Here is a 23,708-nt window from a genome sequence, read left to right on the forward strand (position 1 = left end):
GTGTCCCACTTAATTCAGAGTCAGGTGAAATGAGTCCCGGGCCCATGGAATAGTCCCCCTTCCAAGCCCAGCAACAGCTCCTGTTCTGTTTTCAGGGTGCTCCTCTCTCACCTTCCACCTTGGGTAAGTGACTGAACTTGCTTCTTCACTGGCAAAAAGGAAAGAAGGCAGTTTACCTCCTGAGTGAGCTTAAACCAGATGACTTACACTTATGCATCAGTCTCAGAAAGCAAGCATTCAGGGAGAGGTAAAAGCTGTATCAGGTTAGCCTGCCATTGCCATACCCAACCTGCAACACCCAGCCTAATCGGGTCCACCAATGAAAAGGCTGGTGAGGAAGACACAGCTCCTCATCACTTGAGCAGTGTTGTAGGGGATAAATGTGTGGCCATTTCTTGGGGGATCAGTGTCTCTTGGCTCTATTCACAAACCCCTGTTATTGAATAGTAAAAATCTGTGGCTTTACTTCATTTTCAAACTTGGAGTATGAGCCAAGACATCATGAAGATTGAGACCTGCTGAGCCCAAGGGTGAGGCAAGACTAGGCAATGACACTATGATATCCCAGCAATAATAATCCTCCAACAAGGGTTCACAAAGGATCCCCCTAACCTATACCCCACCCTGACATCTTTTAGGCCTTTGAACACAGGTATCCAGCTTTTATTTATTATATTTCTTTTTAGTGTTTGTTTTTGTGAATCCACATGCAGCAGTGCTCAAGGCTTACTCTTGGCTCTGTACTCAGGGATCACTTCTGACAGTGCCCAGGGAATCATATGACAAGGATCAAAATGTCCATAAGAACATTGCTCACTCCTTTCCATCAGGCAGAAACAAACTAATAAGAAACTAATTTCTGCAGATTATTTCTTGAGCAGTGAATGTTGCTTTTTCAGCCAATGCTTTTTTATTTCATTCCTCCAGCATTACATATTAGTAGTCTGAAATGCAGACTTTTACTGGACTATGTGTGGGTCTCATTGATCGAGCGCTCAGATTTAGCAAGGGGGTGGGTTTGATCTCTCCAAGGACCTAAAATCAACATGACTAAGACAGAAAAGAACAAGAAGAATATTTTCCAGTTCGTCAGATCAACAGGAAGGTGACATGCAAGAAAAGAATGGAAAAGCATATGTGAAATATTGAAAGAAAAGAACTTCCAACCAAGAATCCCTAGCATGACTGTCAGAGTAGAAGAAGGGATAAAAAACATGCTCAAACAAACAATAGTTGAAATGATATTTGTAATCTGACCCAAGAATACTGGCAAGAATACTGAAAGGCCATATTTTTAAAAGAAACTTTCAGGAAGAGGTCAAATTATCACTATTTGCGGACAATATGATACTATACTTGAAAAATCCTAAAGATTCTACAAAAAAAAAGCTCCTATTGCTCCTAGAAACAATAGGCTTGTATAGGAAAGTGGCAGACTACAAAATCAACACCCAAAAGTCCATGACTTTTCTATATACAAATAATGAAAGAGAAGAAAGAGATATTTAGAAAAACAATCCCATTCACAATAGAGTCTCAGAAAATCAAGTACCTTGGAATCAGCTTAACAAAAGAAATGAAGAACCTATACAAAGAAAATTACAAAACACTATTTTAAGAAATAAGAGAGGACACTAGTAAATGAGACACATCCCCTGCTCATGGATAGAGAAGATTAACATTATCCAACATTATCTAAATGGTAATACTCCCCAAAGCACTATACAGATTTAATGTGGTCCCTATCAGGATATCCATGACATTCTTCAAAGAAATGGACAAAACACTCCTGAAATTCATATGGAACAATAAACTCACAAAAATGGCTAAAGCAATTCTTAGGAAAAACAAGACGTGTGGCATCACTTTCCCCAACTTCAAACTTTACTACAAAGCAGTATAAATTAAAATAGCATGGTATTGGAACAGAAACAGACCCACAGACCAATGGAACAGAGTTGAATATTCTATCACAGACTCTCAAATATATGATCACTTAATCTTTGATAAAGAAACAAGAAATGTGAAGTGGAACAAGGAAAGCCTCTTCAACAACTGGTGCTGGGAAAACTGGACAGCTACCTGCAAAAAAAAAAAAAAAGAACTCTGACCTCTGTCTAACACCAGGCACAAAATTCAGATCAAAGTGGATTAAATATTGGACAGAGAGGTATGGGCTTGCAGTGACAGGGCACATAGGGTCTCTCGAGGTAGGGGGCAGAACTGGCCCCTACCAGGACAAGACCCCAAGTTGCCACCTACAAACGGCTCCTCTGCTCCTGAATGGCCATGATCCCAGAGGCACACAAACCAATCTCAGAACCCATTGGCTTTTGGCAGAAATCCCTCTGGACTTAATTACTAAAATACCAGAAATCCAAAATTGTGTGGCCGCAAGCAACATCATATGCTCTTCATTATCAGCAACAGAAAACAAATTATCTAATGATGCCTTTTCGGAAGGTCTGATAATTGGGGGAAAATTCCAAATAATAATAGTGAGTCTTCTGTCGAAAAATTGAATATAATCAAAGTAAAGGGAGAGTAAAGTGAAAATCACCTGTCACACTGGCAGGGGAGGGGCAGGATGAGGGGTATACTGGGGTTCTTGGTGGTGGAACATGTGCTCTGGTGAAGGAATAGATGTTTGATCATTGTATGGCTGAGACTTAAACCTGAGAGCTTTGTAACTGTTCTCACGGTGATTCAATAAAAATAAATAAATATAAATAAATAATCATTTTAAAAAAGAAAAAAAGAAAAACAAAGTGGATTAAAGACCTCAATATCATACCTGAATCCATATGGTACATGGAAGAAAATGTAAGCAAAACACTCCATGACATTGAAGCTAAAGGCATCTTTAAGGATGAAACACCACTGACCAAGCAAGTGGAAACAAACATAAACAAATGGTACTACATTAAACTAAGAAGCTTTTGCACCTCAAAAGAAACAATGACCAAAATACAGAGAGAGTTCAAGAGACAGGTGTTAGAGATCTGGCTTTGGTAGGTCCAGTTCCATGATCACCAGAGCTACTATGCAGATGCTCCTCAGGAACCTGTTCCTATGACCACCTATTTTTTCACAGTTTCTAAATTCAGAGGTAGAGAAAATTAAAGCTTATTGTAGGGTTCTTCAATGCCAATAAAGAAATCGCTGTGAGAACTGGGAAGGGTGCTTCTGGGAAGGAACTGAGTGCAGATGAATGGCTCCCGGGGCCCTGACACAAACTCACGGTTCTGTCTTTGCCAGCTTCCAGTAGGGCGTCCAGGCAGCTAGTTGGGCTTACTGGCAGCTTGAAAGTCAGTTCCTTAACCCAAATGATGGCTGCAGCTATTGACTCTTGAGTCACACGAGTGGCATTTTCTTGAAATTTCACAGGCTTCTGAGAAACCCTGCAAGGAATTACAAAGACAGCCATTCTGGCATCCATAGCACAGCTACAAAGAGACCATCAGAGCCAACAGAAAGATCAACACAGCCCCTATCCCTAGAAAAGTAACAAGAAAATGGCATGATGTCTAAGACAGGTTTCCAAGGCAACTATACCTCCCATAATCTGTACTGGCTCCAAAAAACAAGGACTGCAAGAGAATAAGAGATCTCATAAATGGAAACAATGACAGGTGCTTAAAAATATCAAAGGCATTACTCTTATAAACAGGTATATTTGATTTAACTTTGACTGTCATGAAGAATAAATTTGTAAGAATTCACCACATTAATACAGGCAGATCAGCAACAACTTTATTACTCTAAAATTTTATTTCAAACTCTTTATAACATCAGTTTCATTTTCCCGAGACATTCTTATCAATTACATTTTTAAATAAAACAAATAGCATTGTTCTGAGTTAAGCAATGGGGAAGCTTTTTGGTTATTTTGTTTTGGGTTTTTTGTTTGTTTGTGAGACTACTCCCAGTTCTGTGCTTGGGGATCAGTAGTCCTGGGAGATCGTATCATACTTGGAATCAGAATCTAGGTCTCCTGAATGCAAAGCATGTGATCAGTCTGTTGAGCTATGTCTCCTACCCTAAACATAAGTTTTGGGGCTGGGGAAGTGGGGGCAGTTGGGAGGGAACTGAGTCCATACGCGGTGGCGTGGAGCTTACTCCTGGCTCTACACTCAGGAATCACTCTTGGTGGGGCTCTGGGGACCATATGGAGTGCTGGAGATTGCTCAGGAGTGAGCCAGGCAAATGCCTTACCTCCTGTGTTCTCTCTCCCACCCTTAAGAATAAGTTTTTGAATAAGAGAATTTTTAAACGATCTTTATTGAGGTACCAGGCTTTATAATACTGTTAATCATACATTTCACGGATGCTTCATCCCCACACATACCCTCTACTAAAGAGCCCATTTCCCTCCACCAGTGTCCCAAGGACCCCTTCCCACTCTGTCTACCCCCATGAAAGCTCAATTCTCTGGACAAAAATATTCAGTTCTGATGACTTTGACCAACTGTTGTTGAGTGGCAGGAATTTTTTATTAATAAGCTTGGACCTGGATACATGATAGAACCCCTACACAAACACAGAATAACTATTTGAATGTATTTATCTCTAAGTTTATAAATGAAAAATGACACCATAGTGTATGGATTTCTAATTGTCACAATTAGATAAATCATGAACTAGGTGAACCACCCTGATTTGTTTCCCCTCTGCCACACACTTACCTCCCCTCTGGGAGGAGAATTCAGCTGAGATTCCATTGCCATAAGAATATACTTCCAAGAAAGCTAAAGCATCACACATAAGCCTTCAATAATAAATGTAATGACAAAAGGAGATGTCTGGTGCAGAATATGATTAGGCAGCTGTTCCAAATATATCATATATTTAGCTGAGAACATTTTTTTTTGTTTTAGTTTGGGGGCCAGACCTGGTGGTGCTCAAGGCTTACTTCTGGCTCTGCACAGGATCACTCCTGGTGTGGCTCAGGGGCCAGGAATCAAACCTGGACCAGCTGCATGCAAGGCAAACACACTACCTGCTGTACTATTGCTCTGACTTCAAGCTGAAAATCATTTTAAAAAGAAAAACTCAGATGTTTCCCCTTACCACAGATGTTTCAGATCAGAAAGAAGCAGGCTATATTCATATAAAAGTGAACACTACAATCCAAATTATCTTAATCTAAGAACCCACAAATAACTGATTATGAAAACTCTCAAATGGGAGAAATTCTATAAAGCCAGTTACATGTTGTTCTGAAGAAAGGTGTTAACTTACACTTGAACTATAAACTCAGTTTGAAGAAAAGAAATTTGTGTCAAGTTTGCATTCATTATTCAGGCCAAAATCTAAACTGAGTTCAGGGATCCTGAGGTCTTAAGTAGACATTCAATATAATTCATGTTTTTATCTTTTACTCTTGCCAAAGATTGAAGAAAAGATTTTGATAAATATTTCTAATTTGAAAACTAAGTTGCTACGTGCAGAGCAGGTGACTGTTTTCTGTGATGTATTCATAGTGGACTTTCTACTGGAATTATATATCCTAGGAAATAACAGGATAATACACTCTCTCTCCCTAAAGAGATGACTCCAGAAAAATAGAAATTATTTATAACATTTCCCTGATCTAGCCTCTTCCCCTGGGAACTCACCATATGATATTGAACTTGTCGATGAGAGCCACCTGCTCTCGGAGGACCATTATCAGTGCGTCTTGGCACAGGTGAAGCTCCTGCTCCAGCATGCCGCCCAGATCCAGCACAATGGTGATGCACCGTTCCAAGATGACACCAAAAACCTGCCTGCTTCTGCTGGTGAGCCAGGCCATCCGCTGCTTGTAGCTCTCCACAGCTTGTGTGAGTCCTTCCACAAACTGCGAGATCAGTTCGGAGTTTGCTGTCAACTTAATAAAAATAAGCATGAAAAATTAAAACAGGCCCAAGAAGCCATGAGCCACTGTCTGAGCACGAGGGGAAGCACAGTGCAGTTGAAGACAAGGTGACCGAGTCAGAACCTCTGCCACCACGCACCATGCAAGACTAATGGTTGCATGATGACTCTTTGAACTCCATACCATGCAGGTGGAAGAACACCAAACTTTCAAGTGATTATCCTTGGAAGAAAAGATGACAATATGATCCATTCAAAGTAGAGCACAAGGGGCTGGAGCAATAGCACAGTGGGTAGGGCGTTTGTCTTGCCCACGACCGACCCAGGTTCGATTCCCAGCATCCCATCTGGTCCCCCGAGCACTGCCAGGAGTAATTCCTGAGTGTATGAACCAGAAGTAACCCCTGTGCATCGCCAGGTGTGACTCAAAAAGGAAAAAAAAATGAAGCACAAGGGAGGAAAAAAGATATACAGAATGTGTTGAGTTTTTTATGGTGAGGCCGAGGCTTTGATTTTGTTTGGAGGCCACACTCAGTAGTACTTCTGGCTCTATAGTGAGGGATTACAGTCCTGGAAGCATTCGGGAGGTGACATGGGGCACTGGGGATTGAATGGGGATAGGCCCTGTGGAAGGCAGGCCTTAACCCTATCTCTCCCATCCTACAGTACATCCTTTATCTTTATAGCTATAGGATTATCTTGACTGAAAAAGTGCTAAGTGGTAAAAGAATTCAAAGATGAAAAGAGAGATCAGCAAAAGCAAATGGGAGTGGAGGGGGATTTCTCACTAAAAAGTTGTCCTAAATCCAACGTGCTAAAAATAGCTCTGAAAATGCTTCCAAGCATGCTAGCACATGTGTCAAACTTCAAGGGTGTCTCCCCGCCGATTTCAGCTCTTGTCATAATCTATGTCCTATCTGTCTCCCTTAAGGACAAGAGCCTCTATACCCAAATCATTTGATCACCAATTATTAACACCAGTTTTAGGGGCTGCTGCTGAAAGGTAACATAAACTTGTGGGAAACTATAAACAAAAGAAAACTATCATCCTATAGATAAAGCAAGATGTATTGGGGTGTGAAAGATTGAAGATATAAAAAGAAACAAGGGAAAATGAACTGTACTTTTGTAAAAATCAAAATTTAAAAGATGATGTAGCACTGTCCTCCCATTGTTCATCAATTTGCTCAAGCAGTCACCAGTAAAGTCTCCATTGTGAGACTTGTTGTTACTGTTTTTGGCATATTGAATACGCCATGTGGTGCTTGCCAGGCTCTGCCGTGCAGGCAGGATACTGTCAAGAGCTTGCCGGGCTCTCCAAGAGGGATGGAAGAATCAAACCCAGGTCAGCTGCTTGCAAGGAAAACGCCCTATACCCACTGTGCTATCACTCCGGCCCAAAAGATTATGTACTTTTTAAAAAACATGTTGATAACCTTTAAAATGTCCTCAAAATGTTGAATTTCTAAGGAAAATATTTTTTCCTGAACACAACAGCTAATTTCACCTGTTCATGTCTTATCCTGTACTTGTCCTCTGCCTTAAACTTCTGTTCTTCCTGTCCAGTTGTATCTTTTTAATTTCCTCAAGCTCCAGCATCACTTTCAACAGCCCCTGAAAGCAGAATTCCTGGCCCTTCCCCAACATTCACAGTCCTCGTTACAATTCTTGACCACAGCACAGAATGCAGCCTCAGAATGTGTCACACCCTTAGGCCTATGAGGTGAAATAGATGATGAAGACAGACATTTTCCACAGCGGTGTGATGTGACCATACTCCAGACTTACTTAACACATCAACTCAAGAGTGCATGAATATTATCCCTGAGAACCTGGCTCAGAAGAAAATGTACAAGGATCTGAAGAGACACTACAAAGGTTAAGATATATGAGGCAGCTCCCATCTGATGGACAACTGAGTCACTCTTGAGTACAGCCCTGGAGACCCTGAGCCTAGCTGGAGTGGCCATAAAGTGATTCTCCAGCACCACAACCTAAAGCTTTTGCATGGAATTGATGGCCTGGTTTGCCAAGAATCACAGGGAGGGGGCTGAAGCAATAGTACAGCAGGGAGGGTACTTGCCTTGCACACAGCCAGCCTGGATTCAATTCTCAGAACCCCATATAGTCCCCAAACTCCACCAGAAGTGACCTCTGAGATAGAGTCAGGAGTAAGCTCTGAGCACTTCTGGATGTGCCCAAAGAAACAAGCAAAAAGTTCACAGGGAGGGCCCCCAGATCTCCTAACATCAATTAGAAGACCAAAAAAGAAAAAAAAGTAATGAAACATTTAAAAATACTCAGTTTAGCAGTCCAAATCGTACCTGAATGTCCATAGATGTGAACAAATACTCAAAAACCAATGTACTGGCTTATGTGTCTTGGACAACTGAGCACCTGTGCTGAACCAGGGTGTGCACAGGGCAGGAGAATCAGGGCTCAACTGGTGGAACAAAGGGCTCTGCAGAGAGACAAGTCATTTTTTGTCCCTAAGGACCCGCCAAAGCAGCTCTCTTACAGGTCAAACTTCCCTCCCAGCTCTGGGCTGGGACTTGTCAGTGCTGCCCTGATAGAGAAATCTTCCATCGTGCAAAACAACATGAGTCTCTCCAGAGATCACTTCCAACCCTCTGCAGTGTTTCCAGGATGCTGTGCATGGAGGGAATTCCCACTTACGTTGAATACTTTGCCATCTTCCACTCTATAGAACCTCGGAAACAGGCCATCTGCATACCTGGAAGCCACAGGTCTCCGCAGGGATTTCACATAATCTACATTGATAGAAAGAAAAGAAAGAAAATGGCACCCCAGCAAATCTATGATTGCAAAATGCTTTTCAGTGACTCCATTCTAAATATATGCCCAATGACATCAACAATTTGGTGGTGCTTTTGACTACGTTCTTTATACTGAAGTATTTCTAGTGCTGTAATAAACTGTTTATGACACCTTTATTAATTCTTTCATGGATGAATGAACAAGAAGAAAAGGGTTAGTTTCCTGGTTTTCTGTTGTTCTTATACCAGACAAGAACAAGATGAAAAGGATAACACAGAAACATGTTTACTTTCTGCTTACTGACTCTGGACTTAAATTTAGTTTTCAGAATTTCAGAATTAAACTCAAATAGTATTTACTGTTCTCTTGAATGGAGTTTGGTTGTTGGTGAATTGAGGAAATGGGTAATAAATTCAGACTCCTCCTACAGAACGTCAAATCTTTAATATCAGATTGTATACTCAGTTGGTCATCATCCACTATACTAACACATAGTGCTTACTCACACTTGTATCTATGAAGTAGTCACAAAAAAATTACCAGAAATGTACTTAAGATATTACACAGCCTGAAACAATTTTGCCTCTTCATACAACAAATAGAAGCCAAGGATAGCTATGACTTGTGGGATAGACAATGAGGTAAGATTTCACAGAGCTACTGTTACTGTGGTTATAGTATTAACTGATAGTAAAACTATAAAAGGGGGGTATGCAGTAAAAATTTATGAATGCAGGTACAAAATCCTTAATACAGTCTATATAATCAGTAGTACTGTAGCACTGTCCTCCTGTTGTTCATCGATTTGTTCGAGTGGGCATCAGTAATGTCTCACAACAAATTGTGAGACTTGTTACTGTTTTTGGCATATTGAATACATCACGGGTAGCTTGCCAGGCTTTGCTGTGCGGGAAAGATACTCTCGGTAGCTTGCCGGGCTCTCTGAGAGGGGCAGAGGAATTGAATCCAAGTTGGTCATGTTGGCTGTGTGCAAGGCAAACGCCCTACCCGCTGTGCTATCATTCCAGCCCATGTAAATCGGTAATCAAAAGATAAAAAGGAATTATACAGCAGTCCAAGTGAAATTTTGTTTTTAATTTTTTTTTGGGGGGGGGGGCCAAACCTGGAGATGCTCATGGGTTACCCCTGGCTCTGAACTCAGGAATTGCTTCAGATAAGTATGGGATGCCTGGATTTGAACCTGGATCAGCAACATGAAAAGCAATCAATCACCTTACCCACTGTAGTATCTCTATGGCCCCAAGTGAAATCTTTCTGAGATACAAGTCTAGTTCAATACTGAAAAACCAGTGAGAACTGAGAATGCAGCTCAGTGGTAGAGTGCATGCATTGCGTGTGTGAGTCCTTAGGTTCAATCCCTAGCACCACACAATAAGTAAACTTTTTTAATGTAATCAATAGGCTAATCCAAAAAAATCAGGGTTTTTCCCAACTTATATGGAAGGAAAATTTGAGAAACAGTTAAGGTGTTAACTGCTTAAGGTGTTATCCCACCAAGGCACTACATATATTACCCCAAGTACTGTCAGGATTTGCTTCTAAGCATTGCTAGGTATGATCCAAGCAAAAAGCATTAGAAAATGCATTAGGAAAAAAACAGCTATAATTTATTCATAACAAAAACTCTAAGAAAACTAGAAATAAAAGGAAATGTACTCTACCTGAATTTTTAAAAATCTGCAAAACGGGCCAGGGTCAGCTCAGCCTTTGCCTACATGAGGCAGTGAGTTCAAGTCCCAGCACCTCCTCAAATGCTCAGTGAGATCCTAGTGGCACAATAGAGCCTGTGTATGAGCCACAGGCTCAAGAGTGCAAGGCAAAAGTGTGAAATTCCTGGTGAGCAACAAGGCCAGAAGGTGGTCACCACCCTCCCCCTTTGCCCCAGCCCCCTTTGTAATAACAGAAAAAGGGAAGTGAAGGAAATTCTACCAACTCTCCCCCACCCAAATCCACAGTTAACATCATTCTTACGTGTGAAAGACTAAATGCTTTCCCCTAAGATGTAAAATGAGGTAAGAATGTCCACTCTCAGCAATACTTTTCAATGTAGCACTGGAAGTTCTATCCAGCACACTGCAAGGATATAAAAGATACGTAGATCAAAAAGAAAGAAATGAAATGTTTCCTATTTGGAAAAGTTTATATCGAATAAAAAAGATAAATAAAAAGGTGTTAGAACTAATAAACAACTCAGTGAGAAGTAAGGATAAAGCAAAACACAAAATAAATCTAATTTCTAAATACAAGAATTGCATAATTAAATTAAAATTACATTAAAACAAAATTAAAATTGCCATATAAATGCATAATTGCTAGAGGAGAGAGGGGAACTGTTAAAATAGTGTACCTAGGTTTTATAACAACTATCATCAAAACCCCAAGCATCAAAAAACGATGGCAAGGAGGAGAGAGAACCAGACCTTGATGCACTGCTAATGAGACCGTAAATTGCTACAGCCACTTGGGGAAGAAGTATAAAAGTCCCCTTCAAAATAGCAGAGATGAAATTATTATGTGATCTGGCAATCTCACTTCGGGGAATCTATTCAAATGTAATGAAAACACTATGTCAAAGAGCTGCCTGCACTCCATTCTCACAGCAGCATTACTCAGAACAGCCATGATGTGGAAACACCCTAAGTGTCCATCAGTGAATAAATGTACTGAGAAGCAGTGGCATGTGTATATAGGGGGTCGTTACTTGGCCATAAAATAAATGAGATCCTGCCAGTTGAAGCTATGAGAAAAGTTCAGAGCATTGTGTTAAGTAAAATAAGTCAGAGAAAGATTATGATATCATTTTTAATGTGAACTTAAAACTTGTTGAAGAGAGATCAGATTGGAATATCAGAGGTAATGAAATTGGGAATTTAGATGAAAAGGTCAAAGGCTCAAACTTTCAGTTACATGAAAATTGAGTAGTACGAATACATAAAATGCATAAAATGGTAACTTCAATTAATATTACTGTATGGTACATTCTAAAGTTTCTAAAAGAGTGAATCCTGAGCATTCTCATAAGGAAAAAAATTTTCCTTTTTTAATATCTCTACAAGATGATGAATGTTAACTATACTGTAGTGATTGTTTCACTATATGTGTAAGTCATTATGCTATACACCTTACAGAGAGAGTCACAGAGCCCAAATGAGTGTGGGGAAAAAATGCTCTCAATCATACACTGGAAATATTACAGGAAATGGCATGCCCATTATATCTCAGTAAAACTAGAGGAAAGGAAACTGTTTCATGTTAATCTAATAGAATGTGCAAAGCATGTATACTAAAAATGACAAAAGAGCCGATGAAGGAAATCAAAGAAGATATAAATAAAAAGCTATTCCACATTCCTGAAGGACTCAATGCATAAACATATCAATTATCTTTAAATTTATAGAGAATGCAATTCTTATCAAGATCTCAGCAATGTGATTTACAGGCACAGACATAGTTATCCTAATATTTATATGAAAGGCAAATAAGTCACCTTTAATTGTGAAATAAAGCCTTTCACATTTGTGAAACAGAATAAAGTAGAAGAATCTGTCTAATCAATGTAAAGATATAATAAAGATTCTGGAGGATGGAGAGCCAGTTCGGTGGGTAAGGTACTTGCCGTGCACACAACGAATCTGGGTTCCATTCCAGTCATCCCTTATGGTTCCCCAAGCACTATCAGGAGTGATACCTGAGCATTGCTGGGTTTGGCAAAACAACAACAACAGCAGCAGCAGCAGCAGCAATAATAATAATAACAAAAATCTGGTATTGGTGGAGTTTGACACAGGTGAATAGATAAAGGAGAGAACTCAAAAATAAAAGGACAATCAACTAATTTTTGCTATTGTTTTTATGGATTTTTGGGGGGGCGGTGCAGGTTGGTTTGGGGGCCACACCCATCAGTGCTTAAGGCTTACTCCTGACTCTGCACTGAGACCACTCCTGACAGGAATCAGGGAACCAGGATGCCAGGGAACAAACACAGATCAGGGATCTCAGGATACCAGGGATCAAGCCCAGGCAGTTGTGTGCAAGGCAAGCACCCTATCTGCTATACTATATCTCTGGCCTTGAACCAAATAATTCTTAACAAAGATGCCAAAGTAATTCAAAAGAAGAAAGAAGTCTTTGAAAGAAAAGGCACTGGAACAATTTTTGGACAACCACAGTCAAGAATAAACCTGATAAAGAATCAAATTCAGTGTTAGATCATGGCTGTACAAGATTTGAAGTTATAAAATATTTAACAACATAGAAAAATTATTGATACTGCTATCAAGTTTCATAAAGAAAAATCAACAAAGTGTACCTCTGTGCTTAGAGACACACTATGCTATGAAGACAACCAGTAGGAGAAATGGGTCTGCAAACCATGTAGCTGAGAAATATCTCATATCTAGAATGCATACTGGACTCTTAAATCTCAACATAAAAGTCAAATTATAGAATGATCAAAATAGTCACAAAAACATTTATTTCACCGAAGATGACAAAAAGTAAGTTAAGCACAAGAAAAGATATTCAATGAAACTTGAGGTTAAGGAAATAAAGTTTTTACTCACAATAAAATATCACTCCAAAGCTGTTAAGACAGTTAAAACTCTTTTTTAAAAAATTTTATTTAGTCACCATAGATTACAGAGTTATTCATGACTGGGTTTCAGTCATCCAATGTTCCAGCACCAATCCCTTCACCATTGTCTACTTCCCTCCGCCACTGTTCCTCTCCCAGCCCCCAGCCTGCCTCTATGACAGGCACTTTTATATAATTTTTGGCACTGCTAATTACAATACTGTTACTGTTTCATGAATAACACCTTACCACCTTTCACCAGCCATACCTTTCCCGGGTTGAACTCTTCCCTCCACCATTGTTCTAGCAAAGAACAGTTAAACTAGTGACCATATCAAATTCTGGTGAAGTCACATTTATTATCTATTGCTGCTCTGAGTAATACAGTCACTCTAGTGATCTAGAAACAGTCTAGTGATCTCCTTTAAAAAAAGCATATGTTTGACATATCACCTAGAAACTGTATCTCTGGTCATTTATTCTAAAGAAATGAGAACTTAAGCTCACACAGACAAAAAAAATCTATAAACAAATTCTCATAGTTGCTTTCTTTGTAATAGCACATAATGTATTTCAATGGGTCATTGGTTAAACTCTGATACATTCAAACCACAAAATACTACTCTCAGTAAAAAGATACGTAGCAACTTGGGAGAATAAGCAAAAAATAAATTAAAGCAAGTGAAAAAAGGCCAGTCTCAAAGGAACAAATACTATGGAATTTCATTTATATAAATATTTTTCTAAACAAAAAAAACTATAGCTAGAAATCAGCCTAGTGGTTGCCTAGAGTTGGGATGCTGGGAGGTTGGGAGGTCTGTATATATATATAAAAGTGTAAAGCAAGATCTTGTGCTGATAAGCACTGTGTATCTGTGTACTGTGGTGGTTCTATAAATCTACAGAAGTGGTAAAAATTCCATGTAATTTTTTCAATGGCAAATTCCTGGATTTGATATCATACTATAATTTTATAAAACACATGTATCCACTCTGGGGAGACTGGATAAAAAGTATAGGAATCTGAATATACTATCTTTGCAACTTCTATTCACTTCTACTGTATTTCAAAATTAAAAGCATAAATAAATACCGTGAAATAAAGATAACTGATAAACACAAATTTTTCAGATTCGTCACCAGCAGATTTGTATAAAAGTGCTGTATAGGACTTCTTGGGGCCTGGCTAAAGCTCAGTGGTTAAAGCAGCTGTCTTGGAAGCAGGACGCCACCAGTTAGATCCCAGCACTACTGCACATGCCACATGTGATCCTGACAGCACTGCATCTACCATCCCCACACAAGTATGATCTCTGTCATGCCACAGTCAGAATGTGCAGCAACCAACGGGGCCGCAGCTGCCCTACAAACCCCACCATGTGTGATAACAGTAACAATAGCAATAATGACAAAATGGAAAGGAAGGAGTAAAATCCATTAGAAAAAACGGAAATATATAAATATATATGTGCAAACACATAAAAGATGGATCTTATTTTTTTTAAAAAAAAGAATATTGCAAATGAATAAGTCTATTTTAAAGTGCTATTTTCCACTCAGTCACTCCCCTCCCCTCTTTTCCTCTTGTTTTGGAGGGGTCACGCCAGGTGGTGGTGCTCAAGGGATGATGCGGGGATTGAACTCAGGCCTTCTGCATGCAATGCATGTGTTCCAACCCACTGATCAATGTCTCCTGCCCCCCCACACACACTCATTTTCTTTTGAAGAAATATGACTTGCTGTTTAACTGAGGTGCTATTGGTTAGCAAAACTACATGTATTTTAGGAGTACAATCTATCTCCTCTTCAAACTATGTTACCACTCCATATCCCTTACCAAATACCTTCCCACAAGAGTTTATAATTCTCCTACCCTCTTCCCCTCTGGTATGCTCCTTCCTGAAGTCTGTTTTCCTTTGGTTAATCTGTTCTCTACTTTGCTTCTCTCTATTCACATTATGAGATAAATTATCTGATATTTCTCATTGATTTATCATAACCACCTCTCCCAGTCCAATCCCTGTTGTTGCAAGGCAAGATTTTATTTTAAATCAAAAGTTTTAACACTGGACTGTGATTTATGACAAAGTATATTAGAACAATAATTCCAAGGACAGGAGTAGAAGGTATTGACAGCCATACTGTCTGTAAACTAACGCTCCTGGAAGAGAGCACCACAGAATTTTCTGACCCCGCATAAGGCTGTCTTCACCTGGGCACCTCAGAAGGAGAGCAGGTTGAGTTTCCTTCCCAGTCCCAAGCAGAACCCCGTCAGCCTAAAACCTCCAGAACCCAACCGCCACCATGCTCAGGGCCACTCTGCACATGTTCAGACAAGTCTCACCCAAATGGGATCCAGCAGAAAAACCCAGGTATGTGGACCCTGTGACTGACACCTCCAAGCCCACTTGGACCTGGACTGGGTCTCCTCCCCCCAGCTCCTGCATTCGTGGCCACAAACCTCTCATACTCTAGTCCACTTACGTACCAAAAGTAGCTCACTTTTGGTTGGTTTTAACATACTTGCTTGAATTCTCTTATATATGGCTTAAATTATTCCAGAATGCAATACTACAACCTTCACACACTTCCCTCTTGTGATGGTGGAAAGGTGCTCGGTGTTGGGATAGGTGTTTGAATATTATCTGCAATGAACTATTGTGAACTAGTTTATGAAAATAAAATATTAAAAAATTGCAAAAGAAAGAGTCATACTGTAATGAGATACTTATATTTTATATGAATTTGTGCAAAGCTAGCTTTTGACTAACTGAGAAAATGTAAGGAAATAATCAGTTTAAAAAAACACTTAGGGAGCTGGAGAGATAGCACAGCAGGTAGGGCATTTGCCTTGCACGCAGCCGACCCAGGTTCAATTCCCAGCATCCCATATGGTCCCGTGATCACCACCAAGAGTAACTCCTGAGTGCAGAGCCAGAAGTAACCCCTGAGCATTGCCAGGTGTGACCCAAAAAGCAAAAATAATAATAATAATAATAATAATAATAATAATAATAATAATGCAAAGAGGCATGCCTAGAAATTCTGTTGAAATTTAAATAGAAAAATAAAATGGAATTAAACAAAATACTAAAAATACCTTAACATCTACCCCAAGAACACAAAAACTATTCAGCAATAAAACAAAATAAAACATTTATATCCCTATGCTCATTGCAGCACTAATCACAATCACCAAAATCTGGAAATGATCCAAGTCTGCAAGAACAGATGACTAGATGAATAAAGAAGCTATGGTACAATGCGAATTACTACCTGACTTCATAAAGAAAAAAAAGACAGGGGTATGGTGACGCAAGCAGGTCAACCTGTACCTGCGGGAGAGTGCATCAGCAGCCTGATGGTGCCTTCAGACTTCCTGATACCCCAAAATTGCCACTGTGCCTTTGGCCAGACCCCAACAGCTTGGGTGCCAACTTTACCAGGAAATTAAATAGCCAAAAGTTAGATATTTGGGAGCCACACCCACAAGCCACCTCAAGCTCAGCTATACAAGCCCATTTCTTGGCCTTATCTCAGAGACCCACAAACATCGAAAGAGATCAGAAGCCACAGTTAGGTCCGGCACAAGGCAGATGAGCAGCCACGCCCTGTAGGGCATATGCCACTAGTTTATTTCTCTGGAAAAGATGAAAAAAAGGGCCATGATCCAGAGACACTTAAAAGAATCTCCGAACCAAGCAGCTCACTGGAAAGATTTCTCCAGACCCTAATTATCTAAAATTTTAGAATTCCAGGAGCACACATCAGCTCTTGCAGCCGTGCAACATCTTATGCTATTCATAACAAGCAATACAAAAGAGAGTATGGGGTAGATTATCTGCCATAGAGGTAGAAGGAGGGGTGAAATGGGAGGGATACTGGGGATCTTGGTGGTGGAAGATGTGCACTGGTGGAGGGTTGGGTGATCAATCATTGTATGACTATAATTCAAACAGGAAACCTTTGTAGCTGTATCTCACGGTGATTAAAAAATATAATAATAAAAAATGAAATAAAATTAACATTCTGAATCTAAAAAACTAATGTGGAGTTCATGACCAATTCAATCAGCTTAATCAATGGCTAAATAAATAGCAGTACTCCCACATTTAAAAAAAAAAAGGACAAAATAATACGATTCACTGCTACGTGAACAAATCTGGAGAGTATCATACTAAGTGAAGTTAGTCAGAAGGGCAGGAACAGACACAGAATGGTCTGTTTGATATGTGATATTTAAAGAAACAAAGTAGGAGTATAATAAATACCCAAAGGTGAAAAGGCAACAGAAACTGAGAACTGGTCTTTAGTAAGACTCTTACCACAGGTGGGAAATGGAGAATAGAAGGGTTGGAAGGAACTTAGGACAGTGGTGGAGGGAAGTGTGCACGCTGGTGAAGGGTGTGGTGTGGAAGGTACTATGTGTGAAACCCTGAAAATATCAATACTGTAAATTATGGTGCTTAACATTTTTAAAAATTATTTACCCTGAAGAAAACAAGAAAGAAGAACAATGGGAGGAAGTAAGAAATGGGGCATTGATAGAAAACAAATAGTAAGATGACATTGCCTAAATTTAACTCTCTCAACTATTATATTAACTGCAAAGAACCAAAACTCTACAATAAAAAGATAGAGTCTCCCACTGGGTTAAAAAAGAAGCTATTTAAATACAGTACCCTGCTAATTTTAAACAAAAAGAGTATAAACATGTATCTATATCAAAATTAAGTATGAGGGAGATTACATTACTATCATTCAAAGAACACATTAAAGCAAAGAGTGGCATTTAAAATAATGGTGGACAAAATTAGTAAAATTTGATAAGTCATCAGAAAGGTATGGACACAAACACAACTTTCCAAATCTAGTCGAGCCACTGGCTCGGCTCTTCACACGCTACCTGGTCTGAATGCAAGGTTCCGTCCCAGTGGAAAACCAGCAGGACTGTACTACTGTACAAGAAGGGAGACATCCACGACATTGGCAACTATTGCCCAATCTGCCTATTGTCTGTGATCTACAAGCTGTTCACTCGAGTCATCCTGAATAGGATTGGCAGAACACTAGATGAAAGACAACCATGTGAGCAAACCGGGTTCTGCAAAGGATTCAGCACCATCGACCATATCCACACGATAACCAAGCTCATTGAAGAAGGCTTTTGATTCTGTTGAGACGGAAATGGTCATTGAAGCCCTAGCCAATCAGGGCATTCAAACTCAATACATCAGGATCCTCCATGAGCTGTATTACGGATTCACTACAAGGATCTCACCATTCTACAAAGAAGTAACCATTGCTGTCAAGAGAGGAGTTCAGCAGGGTGATACCATTTCACTGAAACTCTTCAGTGCTACCCTTGAGAACATCATACAACAACTGGAATGGGAAGGAATGGGAGTGAAGATAGATGGTTGGCAACTACACCACCTCCGCTTTGTTGATGACATTGTTCTAATAACACCAAACATTAGCCAAGCAGCACAAATGCTGGCTGACTTCAACCGTGAGTGTGGAAAGGTCGGACTACAGCTGAATCTTACGAAGACAATGTTTATGAGAAACAGCCTCGTTCCTGACACTCCATTCACTCTCAATGGAATGACCATCTCTGAATGCAACAGTTATGTGTACCTAGGTCGAGAAGTCAAGATGATGAATGACCTGGCACCTGAGTTGCGCAGGAGAAAGAGAGCAGCTTGGAATGCCTTCAAGAGCATCGAAGAAATAGCTAAGAGGATGAAGAACCTCCAGCTCCGGGCACATCTCTTTGATTCCACTGTTCTTCCCGCATTAACATATGCCTCAGACACCTGAACCTTACGAAAAAGGATAAGAACGCTATTCGGGTCTCCCAAAGAGGAATCAAAAAAGCTATGCTTGGAATATCACGTTTCACTCAAATGAGAGAAAGAATCTGGAGTTCCAACCTCCTTCAACGATCAAGAATCAGGGACGCTGTCTCATTTGCCAAGGCATCAAAAATCAGATGGGCTGGACACGTAATGAGATTTGGAGATGACCTCTGGACTAGAGCTGTTACCAACTGGATTCCACTGGATGTCAAAAGACCACGTGGCCGCCCACCTACCAGATGGTCAGACTTCTTCATCAAGATCATGAATGATCAGTTTGAGGCTCTTCGTGTTCCTAGAACGAACAGACGCCATTGGGCTACACTAACACGCGACAGGGACAAATGGAGATGTTACTGGCGCCCGCTCGAGCAAATCGAATATTAGCGGGAAGTCAAGTGATCAAGTGATCAAGATGAGTAAACAGAATATTTAACTATCCCAATGTCTATTACAAAGACTGAATTTCTTTTTTCCCCACAAATAAAAACCCAGACTCAGGCTCAGATAAGTTTCACTGTTGCTCTAGCAAAATATTTAAAGAAGACATGGTACCACTCAGATACAAATACCATGACAACACAAAGGTGGAGAGAATACTTCTAAATTACTTATGATGCCCCTAACAAGGACAATAAAAAAGGAAAGAAGATTCTTAATCTCCCATATTATCACTGATGGATAAATCTTAGACAATCTAAGACATTGCCATTTTATTTTATAATAACAAAAATATTTTATTAAAACATAAGATTTACATAAGTTTCCAGACAAGCCATACAAAATATTCACAAGCATTTTGTTGAAGGGGTCCCTGAGCGATAGCATATTGGGTAGGACATTTGCCTTGCATGCGACTGACCTGGGGTTCGAGTCCTCTGCCCCTCTCGGAGAGCCTGGCAAGCCACTGAGACTATTTTGCCCGCTCGGCAAAGCCTGTCAAACTACCCGTGATGTATTCGATATGCCAAAAACAGTAACAAGAAGTCTCACAATGGAGACGTTACTGGTGCCCGCTTGAGCAAATTGATGAACAATGGGAGGACAGTGCTACAATGCAGTGCTTTGTTAAAGGGGGGATTCACTACTTGACATCAAAATCACAGTCTTATTAGTGAGGGCTGTAATATTTGTGTAATGTTCCCATTTTGATTCAAACAATCAAGCTTGTCCATCTATAATGTCAAAATAAAGTTAGACTTGGCTGAAAGGCATATTCTAAAGAACTGCTAGTTGCTTTTAACCAATGCAGTTAGATCACCCTAAAACGTGGGGAAAGGAGCCCATAAAATAGAAAACAGCCTTTAAAAAAAACACTCCTGCAGCTAACTCTGATTATTACCTTCGTTCATCATGCTTGGTACTTCAACCATAATGGGGGAAATGAATAAAAGTAGAAAGTCAGAAATGTTCCGTGACAATCCAAATGATACTTCCAGCCTCTGCTCATGCTTTTACAACACTGAATCAGGACAAGTCACAGATTTGCTAATGTACCTTTAAGCACCAAAGGATCAATGATGCCTGGGCTTTTATTCTGGAATGTTTCTAAGATTGTGTCCATTAAATGCAAACAGAAAAAAGAAAGAGGTCTTAACAGGACAGAATTGATGCATACTTGATGATCAAATCAATAAGGCATTGCTTCTTTAGCTAACATTAATGACTGAATTATAATTACTTGCAAAAGAAAATAAACCCACTTCATGTTTGTTTCCTCAGATAGGAATCCCTGATTCCCACTCAAAAGATGTTCAGATGGTTCAGGGCTTGATCAGCCCCTGTGGAAGGATAAATGAGTATAAGTTACTTCAGAGGCATGAAATAATGTTCATTGCCGATCCGCTTTTAAACACCACACTCTCAAGACCTTTCTTTTTTATCTTTGTTCAGTTGTTTTGGGGTCACACCTGGCAGTGCTCAGGGCTTACTCCTGGCTCTGTACTCAGGAAATCACTCCAGAAGATGCTAGGTTCTGGGGATTGGACCCAGGTTGGGTCCAATGCAAACCAAGCACCCTTTTTGCTGTACTATCTCTCTGGGCCCCCTAGACTTTTCTTATTGCGAGCATAAAAAAAATGCAAAAGAAAATAGCAAAAAAAGAATCATAAAAACAGCAATAATGGTTGTTAAATGAATATTTGTTTAGTCAGCTAATTGACCAATTAAGAATTACTGCAGCAGAAATTACCCCAATTTCCTATGTCTGTATATTACTCCCTGGCACTATATGGAGTACTCCTCAGCGTGACTATTACTGACATGTTAGACAAAATTATCTGAAAGAGTTGACTACTATCTCACACATTACCCCCTACTCACAAGCCCAATAATGCATTAGTAGCCATATTTAATACATCCAAGGAAAATCAGACCCTCACACATGTCCAGATCTCATACTGGGGGGAGGGGGGAGTATGACTGGTAGTTGTTGAGATCAGTATTTAATAAAAAAAAATGGGACCTTAACATAAGGGAGGCCACAACAGGAATAGTCTCCCTGAAACCCTACTCAGTTAATATTGTAACTAATGACCTCTAAAGGGCACTGCCCCTCCCAAGGGAGAAGCATGCCATCCTCTGAGATATGAGTCAAATAACATCTATTTATTTTACCTCTGGATCTTGGCCTTTGATGGGATTGCACAGCGCCCAGGGGCCAGTTGGTGGGTGTGAACCCTGCCTACTGGAAGGTGGAGGATCTGGGTGGAGGATGCTCAGCCCTGATCCGAGCAGGCTAGGAGATCTCATCCCCAGGACCCGCATGCCTTTGTTCCTCTGCCTGTACCTTCATGCGTGTGGAGAGTGGTCTCAGCAGGGTGGTGGCTGGTTCTGGAGGTCTTCAGAGACTATAAAACCAAGCTCCCAGAAGAGAACGGCGCAGTCTCCTGCCCCCATGCCTGGCTGTCCTCGCCAGGGCCCCTTGGAGGGGAGCGGGTTGAGTTTCCCTCCCCGCCCCGACCAGGGCTCCGGCAGCCCAAGACCTCCAGAACCAGCCACCACCATGCTGAGACCACTCTACACACACATGAAGGTACCGGCAGAGGAACAAAGGCATGCGGGTCCTGGGGATGAGATCTCCTAGCCTGCTCGGATCAGGGCTGAGCATCCTCCACCCAGATCCTCCACCTTCCAGTAGGCAGGGGTCACACCCACCAACTGGCTCCCTGGCGCCGTGTAATCCCATCAACGGCCAAGATCCAGAGACTATAAAACCCAGCTCCCGGAAGCGCGTGGCTGCTTTCGCAGCCGCACGACATCTCATTATTCTTACTTTGGACAAACCGGCAAGCTACCGAAAGTAACCTGCCCACAGGGCAGAGTCTGGCAAACTCCCCGTGGCGTACCCAATATGCCAAATACCAGTAACAATGATGGGTCTCATTCTCCAAATCCTGAAAGAGCCTTGAATATGGCACTTTTAAAAAATCTCAGGGCTAGGACAAAGGAGACGTTACTGGGGCCTGCTCGAGGCAATTGACGAACAACAGGATGGTCGTGATCATGACTTTACTTCAAAAAAAGAACAAAATAAAGTGTTACTAATATTTAAGATGTGTAATGACAGCTGCACATCTAGAAAACATATGTAGAATAAGGATTTGTGTACAAATACTTTTATATTTGACCCAGAAGAGCTGGGGGAAGAGGGTTTCCACAAGGACTAAAACATGCTATGCAAAAGCTCCACCACTTGAGTGATCTCCCTCACCACCTTGCATAATAAGTTTTTACCAGTCAGGTTGTAAGGTCAAAGCCAGTTCAGAGCCCTGAGAACTGGTGCAACTGTTTCAAGGGTTCCAAGGCAAGATGTTGGTGGGATTTCTTAGCCAGTGCTGCTTTGCAAATACTGTACCTTCACAATGTGGGAATCCAATGTGTGATAAAATCTGATTCAAGGTCAATTTGTTGTTCTTCAGCCCATGGATCTGAAGCCAGTCCTTGGATGAGATAAGGCTCTGCTGAATCAAGTCTGTTTTGGTATTACTCAGTTTCTCCTGCCTCTGCAGCTGTTGCTCAGAGATGGTGAGCGATGAACCAGTCATCTTCTTCTCCACAGGAAAATCTGAGCCACAGGAACCATCTGCAAGGGTAATTAATTGTCAATCAAATGCAAATTTTCCCAAAACCTGGAAACAGTCTAACATCAAGAGGACTGGTTTGACATGCATTTACTGTACAACTACAAAGTGGAATTTTATATCAGCTAAAAATTATAATAAAGATGGGCCTAGAATCTGGAAAAAAACTGAATGCCCAAGAAGAGATGACTGGTTAAAGAAACTTTGGTACATCTACACAATGCAGTACTATGTAGCTGTTAGAAAAGATGAAGTCATGAAATTTACATACAAGTGGTACTACATGGAAAGTATCATGCTAAGCGAAATGAGTCAGAGAGGGACAGACATAGAAAGACTGCATTCATCTGGGGAACATAAAGTAACAAAATAGGAGACTAACACCCAAGAATAGCCGAGATAAGTACCAGGAGGTTTACTCCATGGCTTGGAGGCCAGCTGCACATGCTAAGGGAAAAGGCAGCTCAGATAGAGAAGGGGGCACCAAATAAAGGGTGTTGGGAGGATCCTCCCTAGATGGGAGATGCATGCTGAAAG

The 23,708-nt window shown here is 40.6% G+C and overlaps 1 protein-coding gene across 1 annotated transcript in view; it reads right to left on the reverse strand.

Moving 5' to 3' along the window:
- VWA3B (von Willebrand factor A domain containing 3B) overlaps positions 1-23,135 on the reverse strand; it is a 226,006-nt gene extending 202,871 nt beyond the window's left edge. The window contains 4 exon segments of the mRNA XM_056129028.1: positions 3,242-3,401; positions 5,619-5,869; positions 8,533-8,627; positions 22,946-23,135. Of these exon segments, the coding sequence (XP_055985003.1) occupies positions 3,242-3,401; positions 5,619-5,869; positions 8,533-8,627; positions 22,946-23,135 (696 nt within the window).
- Positions 23,136-23,708: the final 573 nt, after the last annotated feature.

Source organism: Sorex fumeus, unplaced genomic scaffold (assembly GCF_029834395.1).
Source record: "Sorex fumeus unplaced genomic scaffold, SorFum_2.1 ptg000006l, whole genome shotgun sequence".
Taxonomy (NCBI): domain Eukaryota; kingdom Metazoa; phylum Chordata; class Mammalia; order Eulipotyphla; family Soricidae; genus Sorex; species Sorex fumeus.